General features: G+C 44.1%; 1 protein-coding gene across 5 annotated transcripts in view; it reads right to left on the bottom strand.

Moving 5' to 3' along the window:
- Positions 1-302: 302 nt before the first annotated feature.
- The window catches only part of LOC109470527 (glycine receptor subunit alphaZ1-like), a 34557-nt gene continuing 22414 nt past the window's right edge, over positions 303-12445 (bottom strand). For 2 of the 5 annotated variants that reach the window (XM_019769490.1, XM_019769494.1), the window contains 6 exons: positions 10382-10464; positions 7993-8136; positions 7110-7302; positions 6273-6471; positions 3146-3253; positions 303-879 (listed from right to left, as the gene is read on the bottom strand). In XM_019769490.1, coding sequence (XP_019625049.1) covers positions 634-879; positions 3146-3253; positions 6273-6471; positions 7110-7302; positions 7993-8136; positions 10382-10464 — 973 coding nt within the window. In that variant the 3' untranslated portion in view covers positions 303-633. The remainder of the gene's footprint in view (positions 880-3145; positions 3254-6272; positions 6472-7109; positions 7303-7992; positions 8137-10381; positions 10465-12445) is intronic. The other 3 variants (XM_019769491.1, XM_019769493.1, XM_019769492.1) reach the window with 3 other exon arrangements.

Here is a 12445-nt window from a genome sequence, read left to right as displayed (position 1 = left end):
ATTTGGCAGCAAGACTAATTAAATTTCGTAAACGTTATCCCCTTACACACATGTATAATTATGTATATATATGAGGCTTAAGTAGATCTTCTACGGTGTTATTAGCCTAACGCTATGACGTAGCGGGTTTTCTAGCCTCTCCTGTACTAACCTCCCCTGGCTCTTACAACCCGGAGATGGTCTTTGCCTGTTTCCTAAGACTTGTAACCCTATCCAACAACGCTACTGAAATAATGATTTTTTTACCTATTGTGTCGTTAATGTAAACCAGTAGACCCGTTAACAAGATCAAGTCTGTAGAAGCAATAGTTGGTATCTTAACTCTCAACTTCATGTACAAGGAAACTGTCCCGCCGAAGTGACAGTCAGTGTGAGTTTCTCAAGTTCAGGTTTCTCAAGTTCTCAAGTTCATTTTCCCCCGTGTGGAAGCAGCAGACGAAATGATCGCGTATCGCTCGTATTTATAACGACCAGACCGCACAAACAGACGCGTGGTGGCCGCTTTAGTCCTCATCATCTCATACACAGTTCTATCATGTTTTCTCATGTGTCGAGAAAATGTTATTATAATTATTACATATTGCTAGGTGTGACCGCTTCAACTGCAAAGCCATGTATACTTCAACCACCTCATCAGAACATGGCGAGCAGAGACGACCAGTATCCGATGTTGAACAGTAGGAAGATCATGGGAAAGACGATCCGGGATACGGCGTCTATTTTCTCAGCCTTGTCTCTGAACGTCTCCGGAGGACCCGGAGGTGCCGCAGGCTTGGGGGGAGGGGCCTTGACCTCCTCCTCCCGCTCCGCTATCAGGGGGGCCACCCCCATGGTCTTGTAGGTGAAGCTGGTCTCGTTCTCGTTCGCGTTCGTCTCCATCTGGGGCAAAAGACAAACTTACGACGTACGACGTCTTTCACGACAGTGGGGAGATAAAGTCTCAACATGGTCACGACAAGCTCACGACATACACGCGATGATATTACGACGTACGACATATTCTCGACAGGGTGGAAACATTCACAATATGGTCACGACACACACACGACAAGCTCACAGCGTCCAATATCTTTCACGACAGCTTGAAGGCATAGTCAGTGTGAACATATAAATAGACAGAGATAGAAGGAAAGAAAGATGAAAAAGACGCACATCTTTCACCAGATAGGGAGGGAGAGTGAGAGAGGGAGAGAGAGAGAGAGAGAGAGAGAGAGAAAGGAAAGAAAGACACAGACTGCGCTAAGAACAAACCCAAGTAATGAAGAAGGGAAATCCTCTCCCTGAATAAGTTGGAAAAGTAGCGCAAAACATTTAAATAAAAACACTATAGAGAAAGCATGACAACAAACAGCAGATGGAGTCCATACATATAATCAACATATAGATGACACTTAAACTACATTGTACAATCGATACTGTCTAGCTATGTAATGTAGATACTTCAGTATCTCCTTCACGTACGCAGACACTTAGGAAGGCCGAGGAGCCATGGCAACTCACGGAGCATACCATACGGCCGGGATTGCCTTGGGTAATATCTCAGCCTCCCTGTTATCTAATTTAGTATCAGCGCGTGCAACATTAACCCTCCCACAGAACAAACCCCGTGACAAATCCACTGCAGATTACCCGTCGACTGTTTGCCCATTCTTGTCACCTAGAGTCGATTTCGCCGAAAGGTCAAGCCCGTAACTTTTCCGACGGGTAATTGAACCCCGTGATAAGACCCGCTCCACCCTGCACTCGGTGCCCTTTTACTGTGCAGTCACCAGTCAAGTTCAAGGGGATAATGGAGCAGGAATACTGATCTGGGAGGGGCGAGACCGCTGTGTATTCCCAGTCCCCTATCGGGATAAACATAGGGCTGAATAATGCAGTGTTATGCTGAGGTCATAGATTTCCAAACCGGGGCTAGGCCGAGATGTTTGCGTCAACGAATTTTTTTTGTAATATTCCAAAATGTATTCACAAGACGTGGTGACGGCGCACTCAAGTTCAACTTCAACTTATATTAATGCCGCCATCAACACAGGGGACAATACAATACTCATGTTCACCTGAGCAAAGTGAGGAAAGTCGTGTAAAGTGCATTTCCCAAAGGTGGCATACCAGGACTCAAACCCGGGACCTCTTGGTTCCGAGTCGAGCACTATGCCGCTACGCCACAAAAATTAGCAATTCATATAAAGGATATAACACAAATAGTACTCGTGGTTAGCTTCTATAAGTTTTTGTGTTTTCTTTTATAACATACTTTTCGTTCCCGAAAGCTACCCAGCCGGGCCCCGGTTTGGAAATGTGACCTCTAATGGGCTAGTCACATTCGTCGCAAAACCGTCGTACGATCGCAAATAGAGGGCATTCTTGGGATAGCAGAACAAGATTTAGCTCTTTTGTGATTCTGTACGTGGGATGGCTACATGTTTGTAGCTTTGTTAGATTTTTAGTTGTAGAAGACCATACGAATACGTTCGAAAGCTTCGAATTCTCAAGCTAAACTTTTTTGGTTGTGTTTTACTGCAACCCTCCATTTTCCACTTTCCAAGCAGTTCATACTGTGACAAGGCAATATATCCATTGGCCAGAGGGGTGTCCATTAGCCACCGAGGGACACTCCTCTATCTTGCCAATGGATACTGCCTTGCCACCGTATGATCCGCTAGGAGATTGCCATTCTCGACACCCAAGTCGTACACCGGCCCAGGACGAGTGTGATGCTGCCTAGCCTGGTTACCAAACCTATTATAGCTCCCGAGTCCTACATCCTCTCCGCAAATACATGTAGTCTAGTCTACACCAGGCCTTTCTACGGGAGTACGGATCGAAGAATACGGCAAAAAAAGAGAGTAAAATTGGCCAAGGGAGTCCGGCCGCGGGGAGGTAGTTTCTTTCCCTCCGATGGCCTGTGGAAAGTCGGTGCGATGAAAGGCAATAAAACTAACCCGCTCATTTTCTGCGAGGCCAGTCAAACCTACAAGGCGGTCAAACTCCCCAGGCAAATATTCTCCTATATATAGCCAGCGTACTTAGTCTGGTAGAGACTACATGTGGTCCGGGTCCAGACCTATTTGCGAAGACTATGTAGGACTCGGGAGCTATAATAGCTTTGGTAACCAGGCTAGATGTTGCCGAACTCTAAGCTTACTTTGACCGGTACCTGTTCCCACCGAGGGTCCTGGCTGTCGACGAGGATGAGTCCCGTGTAGTTGGGAGGCACGTCGTCGATGTTCTTCTGAATCCCTATGCAGCGTTTCTGTCCGGGAGACAAACCCCACAGTTTATCTTATATCTTTCACATAATTAATCTTTATGTCATATTCACATAATTGGTGACCGAAATGAGCACTAGATCATGAAAATTTAATGTTTGTTTCTGTCTGGGAAACAAATTCTTACAGTTAATCTTATATCTTTCACATATTGAGAAGTCTATTGCAAATCCATGTCCAAAGGCTAATTGCAAGTTACAAACATACAAAACATTGAAACAGAGTATAAAATAACATAATGAAATGTACATAATGAAATCTAATTGGCTAAAACTATGTCTGAAGGGTTTGACTTCTCTTCATATAATTCATCTTCGGTTTCAGAGACAGTTTTTAGTAAAAAGTTCACATACAAGACTCAAATAACTGCACGCGAACAAGTTGGCCTTCTTCAGGTTCGAATTACCAGTCATTTAAAAATGAATGTTATCAAGAATTCGTTAACGTGTTCGCTACTGTGCTAGTATACAGTATGTGAGCTACTCTTCTGTCTGTGACCTGTGCTTAAGCCAATAGCTGGTATGTATGTACAATGAAGGTCTCCATTCATTCATTCGTTCACTTAATATAATTATCGCCATCGAAACTCACCAACACGCTTGATATATCATGCATGGCAGGTGTTGCAATATTTAATAAATACTGAGTAGGCAGATCTCACGGCGTACGTAAAACTGGCTTAAATAGAGAATGAATGACTTCAGTATTGATCCTGCCGAGCTGTCATCTTTTCAGATACATGTCAGCGTTCTGGAACCACTGGCTTCCATGGGCCGAGTTGCCCATCCTTCATCACGGCCCATTAATGAATGAAGAACTATCGACCCGAGCGTAAAGCGGACTCATTTGACCAACTGCCGACCCCGGTCCCCTGCCTATCCGTCTGGTCTCGCTCTGTGACACATTTTTCTTCCTTAGCTGATTACCCGGCTCCAAGGAATAAAATAGATGACCAGGGGAGTCGTATAAAGAATTCATACTTCATCATTTAGCCATCACTCCGTCATGTCAGTCTCAGTTATGAAACTCATTAATTTGAAGAGTCAGTTGCGACAAATTTGTCTCGTTACGGTGACAGGACGTTAACTCTATCAATCCGTTGGCTTCCCGTGTTGTAATTTCATCCCTTTCCCAAACTCCTAAAACTGTTAGAGCTGCAATTCCTCCCCCTCTATCCGAAATCAATACAAGCCTGTTCTTGCAAACATAGACCTTCTCCCGGTTTCGACCCTTTGCATTTAAAAGTTCTTAATAGAACCAGATTAATAGCGGACTCTAGATAGATATCGTAAAACCTGGCCGGGCTTGACCCAGCCGTAATTTCCTGGGTATCAAGCGAAGCAGTTTTGTTCCGTATATGGATGTGCGCGGTAACCTGTATTGAACACCGCGCGGTATTAGTCAGGCCCGGGGGTCGCTCCTACCACCTGATTCCGCTCAATAATCTCACGACGTGGCCGAAAATTGGACACAATTTGTCGACTCGGGGCAGGAAGTTGCGCTCCCTGGTGTCAATGCAAATACATGATCCTGCCATATACATGACTCCGACACTACTTGGGGGTTTCCACTATACCTGAGACAAGGGGTGAGAGGGGGTTGGTCGTGATGTGGGAGACTAAACCTAACCTAACCCCAATCGTAAGTCTAAACCTGAACAATGATCCCAACTTTTACACTACCTACCTACTTACCTTGTCCCTTGCCCTCCTGGTCGTTGGGGGGACAAGGCAGAAGCGAGGATGGACAGCTGTCTCCAGACCCCTCTGTCTCTTGCGGCGGACTAACCCTAACTCTAACCCTAACCCTAACCGTAACCGTAACCCTAACTCTGACCCTAACCCTAACTCTGACCCTAACTCTAACCCTAACCCTAACTCTCATGACTCTCCTAACTCTAACCGTAATCCTAGCCTTAACTCTAATACCAACCCTAGCCCTAAACACCTACCCTCTCACGTATGTGGCAGCTCAGGGATTTGGCTCAACACCGGTTCGCATTTCCCCTTTACGATTGAAACATCAGTGGTGAGAAATATGATAGCTCACGGCAAGGGTTACGGGGACTCTGCAATGTCTAGACGCTGATGTCTGAAACCCAGCGCTGCCGGGTACAGGATGGATCCACGCTCCCCGAGCGGGGGGAAGAGCAGACACACCACATCCGTAACCGTCACGAAACTCATCCTGGCCCATAAATTCCGCCGCACCTTTAGGGGAATCATGATTTTTTTCACGGTCCTTTTTCTGACCCTGAGTTAATTGCCAAGTTTGAAAGTTTGAATCAATGGGGTCCAAGACACTTAGCTGGAATGGCTCCGCTCACATTTAAGCGGCAGACAACAGTCCACAGTTGTAAATGGGCTTCTTGGACATCTCTGTTGTTCCTGAGTTCCACGAGGGTTGGTACTGGGGCCATTTTTGTTTATCTTGTACATTATCTTCATCAAGCATGGTCAAGTTATGTTATGTGCAGCTGACGATACCGCATTGTTTTATGCATCCAGTACAACCACACCACATCCATAACCGTCACTAAACTCATCCTGGCCCATAAATTCCGCCGCACCTTTAGTTTCGGCACATGAATATCTCCCACTCAGACCCGCCTTTATCTTACCCTAACTTAATTGCCAAGTTTCTAAGTTTTTTTTCTCTGTCTTTACCATACCTGAACCCGTACCTGAACTTGGGGATGTTTCTTCATTTTTAATTCTTAACTGTGTATGCTGAGAACTGAATCTGACGTTTTACACGCAACTGCAGTAGTATTCACTATATCACTTACTCTTTCATTCATGCAATCCTTTGCTACTTGAATCATGCATTCATTACCGTACCTGGACCTGGAACTTGGGGCTGTTTCTTCTTTAATCATTCGTAGTATGTATTGTATGTATTGCATGTATTATGTATCTCTATCTTATGTAAATTATGTATTGTCCATCCTTCCATCTATTCATTCTTTCCTTTGTTACTTAAATCATCCATTCATTACCGTACCTGGACCCGTACCTGAACTTGGGGCTGTTTCTTCCGGCTGAACTTCCTGCCCCACTTCTCCACCTCCACCTTCTGCAGCCGGGCGGTGAAGTTCACTGCCGCGAACTCCAGCAGCGCGGCGAAAACAAACATCATGCACACGGCCATCCAGATGTCAATGGCCTTGACGTACGACACCTTCGGCAGATCTGCCGACACCCTGGAACGGAAAACATAGTAACATCATACACACGGCCATCCAGATGTCAATGGGCGTACGACACCTTCGGCAGATCTGCCGACACCCTGGAACGAACAACACGGCTTGATGACAAAACGTATTATGTTTACCGTCGCAGAAGAAAAACATGCGATAATATTGTTTTTGCTCTTCTCCAAACAAAATGGACCAGACGGCTGTCGCCATGGTAACTGATGATGTAGCAGACACCCGGTAGTGTTGGAACACATTATGTAGCAAGTTGCAGGACAGAGCTGGTTGGGCTGCTCACCATAAATATGAACGTGTTTTAGTGAGAATAAATTGAGCAGTAGTTTGTTGAGCTACTCCACAAATGAAGGTGAAACTTATGCTTTTTCTCTGTCGTGCCTGAGTATGGTTCGGGATAAAGCACGGTTTTGGATACGCGTAGATTATCCAGAACCTTGCCTGAGCATGATTCTGGATAAATCACGATTCTGTATACTCGTGGGCTATCCAGATTCATGCTTGAGTATTTTGCTGGGTAAAGCAAGGTTCTGGGTACACGTGGGCTATCCACAAGGTATCCAGAGCCTTGCCTGAGCATGATTCTGGATAAAGCTCAATCCCTGATACAACACAGACTGCGTACGTACCCCGTGCTTTTGGTGGTCATGGTGAGCACGGTGGTGATGCCGAGTCCCGTGCGGGCCGGCGCGGCGTCCATGTTGATCCAGAAGGACACCCAGGACAGCACGACGATCAGGATGGTGGGCGTGTACGTCTGCATCATGAAGTAACTCAGCTGCCGCTTCAGGTAGAACCTGGCCTCCACACACGTGTAAAGACCTGGACAATGATTGAATGAATGAAAGACCTTTATTGTACATTTTCGCTCATTTCGAACTAGGTACGGGTCATGGTAAATAGTGATGGTAGACTTAAAATATATCTATAGTAAAACTACATATGTACAGGTTCTGCTTCTTCTCGCTTCTAAAAACAGTTGTAAATGTAAGAACAGATGGAGACAATGACAATAAATTTAATTGCATATTCACTTCCTATGTAGGCCAAATGTGCATTTAGGCTATGTACACTTGAAAAGGCCAGACAGACGATACCACTTATGTCACGAAGCCACCCCATGTAAACGATTAGAATTTGTTCATTTAGTCTTATTTCAAGCTCTGCTTGCCCCAATCAAGCCCCACGAAGAAACATTCAAGAAAACGGCAAACACACCCACACAAGTACGCAAGTACGAATAGAGGCAGTACACACCAGACCCTCTCCCCATCCTTAAACCGCGACCAAGGACGCCACCAACTACCCCACATCTACAACACACTCGTCACATACCTGTGCCGACCTTTCAACCCCCGGGTCACGTGACTGCCCTCGTGATTAGGTGAAGAAAGATGGTGGATGCCGTCTGAAAGCTCATACGCTTACGGAACTTTGTCATGCGTATTAGTTTTAATCCTTCCTTGTACTATGCAAGTACGAATTGTTAACGTAAATGATATGATGTCATACCGGTACTGTAGACCTTCAGGCAGCTTGCCGTTTCCGTTTTCTCTATCTCGAACTGTGGAAGTTCCACATCGTCCGACGTTTGTACCGGATCGGAGCCCTCCTCATCGTTCCATTTGAACTGTAAGTCTCTGGTGGTGTAGCCGACTGGGGAAACATAGGGAGGGGTATAATGAGCACTTATGCAGAACGGGTCATATAAGGTCGTTTAAGGTCCCGTCTGTAGCTGTTTCAAAATGTTATGTCGGAAAAATATCGTCTGCAACAGGCAAAATTCTGAAGCAACGTTGACCAAAAACCCAACGAAACCGTGAAAAGTGATAGTTTTGCGCAGACGCAGTACGTTCTGCCGGCGTGCTAGCATGATGGGTAAAGCTTTAGCACGTGACGTGACGTCATCGCTCGGCCATATTGGGGGTGGAGAGGGGTGGAGTGGTTGGATCCAAGATGGCGCCCGATCATTCGGGATGGTTCTAGAATAGATTACTCACCAAGTGATGCTGTTTACGCATTAAGTACATGGAAATAAGTTGAGATATGGGAGGAAAAATAACAGTTTAACAGTAGTCACATATGTTGTTATGTCTGGACACTATTTGATTGGAATGAAATGATGCCGAGCAGCCCTTTGCTATGAATGAATGAATGAATGAACTTTACTGCTCGACAATCATATATGATACACTGCACAATGTATGACAACAACCATTAAACAACAATATTACTGCTACAGCTACTAAAATATATCCTGAATTTAGAACTACAAAATGTTAGTATACGACTTGTGGATCCAAAAAAACTCAAATGCACTGAGTTACATAAAGGAGCTTTAAAAGTACATTATCGCCAGGCCTGGGTGACTTGGTTTTGCTTTTGGACTCAGGCACAAAGCAATTGACCCATGTAGGTAGATATAGGAGTTGGACATGATAAATAGTGTACAGTACATCGAGCTGACAACTCATGTCATGAACAGCATACTGCACGATTCAGAATGGACGGACTTTCTTACCTCTTTTGACATTTATATATGACTCTGCCAACAGAGCGGACTCAAAGCTCGCGTTCTTTGCGAAGTGGAAGAATTCTGCCAAAGCTTCCTCAAGGGCGGAATCCCCGAGGATTTGTTACGTATACTTTTGATAAGAATGAACATAGGGTGAGTTTCAGTGAACAAAATGTAAGTGCATATAGAGCGCTGGGAATATAAATGTCTGTTACAGTACGGGCCTCTGAGGTACATGTTTGCGCGAATCGCCTGTCATAAATGACCGCTCGGGTATAAGACTCACGTCACGTTATTGACGTAAACGTCTTGTGTGAGGTGTATTGGGTAGCTGATGGGGTTAAGGGTTATCACATGTGCCCTGGTGGGCTTGTGATGGAACGGCCGCGTTCAATGAATGGCTTCATCAGAAGGACGAGTCGATCACAAATAGATTTCTTTCTACACAACAGTCGCTGTAAATTTCTTCATTGAGATTTGAGCCTCCTTCGGGGCGTTGTGAACTCTAATGATGGCGATAAAAAATCATTTGAAAGTCGGTTGAGTGGAAAAAATACTTCAAAAAAGTTCATTATCAATTTGAATTGCACGAATAGAATGAGTTATTTACTTGAACTGAGCGACTGAGTATAAAAAAGCCCCAACTATATATTTCCAGGCTTCGATCCCTCAGGCAATGTCAGGATGATAAGTTCAGTTTACGGTAACGTATAACTGATGAAGATAATTTGATTCTACAAAAAGAAATTGATAGGTATGAATAAGATAAAATGTCACTGAGGTCACTCTCTTAAATGGGACAAATATCGATAGTATCGACAATCGAAGCCTGGAAATGAAGCTGTAACGCCATATGGAGAGGATCGTCCAGAGGAAACCATAAAAAAGACCACAAGGGAAATTAACTTAAAAAAAAAAGTTCGCAATCTTGAGTTTGGTCGATGATATCTTGATTGTTACTCTATCAATTGTAATGCATCACTAGAATGCTTGTTTATTGAGTTACCCTTTACGATATATATTTCCCAATGAAGGATTATGGTTTATGTGAGAAATTTAAAGAGATAACTGAATTACGTACAATGTTCTTTACTGCTACAAGGGTCCACGTCTCTTTCACATTTGCAAAACTGTAATATTTTCGACATAGTTTAAATATTTATCCACTGTACAGGTAGATTCTCGTAATTGATACATCGCCAACTTGTCTTGTTTTATCCACTTGTACGATGTACATTATCCATATGCATGTATTTTGTCTTTGTGTTGTACTCCTATTTAACATTTATGTGCTCGAGTAGAAAGCGTTACATAAGAAATTGTACTTTTTTCCTAATAAGTGATTCCTGTAAAATATATGTGAATGAATAAAAAAAGGTTACTTACAACTCTCCAGCTGCATGATGCAGATCTGGTGGTCCATGGGAAACCGCTGCAGCTGCATGGGGCAGGCCAGCCTCAAGGTCAATCTGCATACGACACAAACACGTCACTCTGTTGCCTAGCAACACATTCCGTTACCTTGCAACAGTACATGACGTAGAACATTGGGAAAGGACGGCAATATGAAAAGAATATTATTTTCATTTCTATTGCAGCTTGGCGATCTCAAGGTCAATCTGCAGACGACACAAACACGTTTAGTCACTCTGTTGCCTAGCAACACATTCCGTTACCTAGCAACAGTACATGACGTAGAACATTGAGAAGGGAAGGCACTATGAAAAGAATATTATTTTCATTTCTATTGCAGCTGGGCGGTCTCAAGGTCAATCTGCAGACGACACAAACACGTGTAGTCACTCTGTTGCCTAGCAATACATCCCGTTACCTAGCAACAGCACATGGCGTAGTAAACATGGGGGGGGGGGCACAATGAAAAACATTCCAGATGCATAGGGTGGTGTGGTCTCAGGGTCAATCTGTTTTTTGTTCATTGTTGTTTTCTACTATTGTATCGTCTGGAACGGGCAAAAATCTGATTCAACGTTGACCTAACACCCATCGGAAACCGTGAAAAACTAGCCCCCGGCTAGTATGTGTGACAGGAGTTTGAATGATACCTCCTGTCAGACTAGATAACCCGTGACGAGTCGTTATCGCACACACGGCGGATTCCGCCCGTGAGAAACAAGTGGAACGAACGCCGTTCCTCCGGTAGTCAGCGCACAGGATAACGTTAACGACTCCTGTCGCATACTTAACTCACGACATCCGGGTAACTTCCCTGCACATCCGGGCAACATGCCAATAACATCCGGGTAACATTACACGAACATCCGGGCAACATGCCATGAACAAAGCAGTTGCCGAAGTGGTAAAAATATTCAGTCAGTTTCCTTTTATCAATTTTGAGTCAAGGCAACTCTAGTCACTTTGGTTGTATCTTATTTTCGTCTTTAGAAAATATATGCCAAGAACATTGTCACTGCCCTGAAGAGTTGTAGATGTCACAAGATTTCCTGCCTCTCGGCCCTTACTTGCTGACTTGCACCTTTTTTGTTCAGTAGTGTTATTATTATTTTTACAAAGTTTCCTGCTAAGAACATGGTGACTGCCCTGAGTAGCTTAAAATGTTAGGAGATTGCCTACTTCTCAGCTCTTAATTACGTGCCGACTTCTTCTTGTTTGGAAAGTATTATTGTTTGGAAAATATATGCCAAGAACATGGTCACTGTCCTGAGTGGCCATAGATGTTAGGAGATTGCCTACTTCTCAGCCCTTACATGCTGACTTGCACCTTTTCTGTCCAGCAGGCGAAGTGAGAGCCCGGTGGCGCCTCCTAGTCTGCGCGAGCGCGGCTGTAAAAGGCATCCATTGAGACGCTCGGGCCGATATCTTTAGAGTGTACAGCGAGCAAAAACCGACAAGAATCTCTCGCGTGGGCGAAACGCTCCGACATGAAAGGCCTTTCGCAGCAGCTTTTGTAGCTGTTGATTTCACCGCTGCGGATTTTACGCTCCTCGGCGCGAGGAAAGTTCCAAAGCGGCGTGCAGGATCGGGAGACAGCGTCGCGCAAATCTTAATTACGCGCTTCATAAAAACTGATGTCAGACATGATTCAAGGTGCCTGTATCCAACGTCTGTATCTTCCGCGTGGCATCCAGACTTATTTGCACGGGTCATTACTGTACAACATGTAAATAACTGTGTAATCACCCAACTACTGTTTGTATACTAGTATATTCTTGTCATTCAGTTTAACTTGGTTATGTTTGTAAATATTGATGATATTTTGTACAATTGTGTGTTCCCTAAAAATTGCGTGATTCAGCCTTTTTTACATTGTATTATCAGGCTGCTATGTTGTTTTAGTTTTATGTCAATTTGCGAATAAACCATATATATATATATATATATATATATATATATATATATATATATATATATATATATATAGAGAGAGAGAGAGAGAGAGAGAGAGAGAGAGAGAGAGAGAGTAGTAGTATA

Source organism: Branchiostoma belcheri, unplaced genomic scaffold (assembly GCF_001625305.1).
Source record: "Branchiostoma belcheri isolate BF01 breed outbred unplaced genomic scaffold, Haploidv18h27 scaffold229, whole genome shotgun sequence".
NCBI lineage: Eukaryota > Metazoa > Chordata > Leptocardii > Amphioxiformes > Branchiostomatidae > Branchiostoma > Branchiostoma belcheri.
This window is presented reverse-complemented; position numbering and strand designations above follow the sequence as displayed.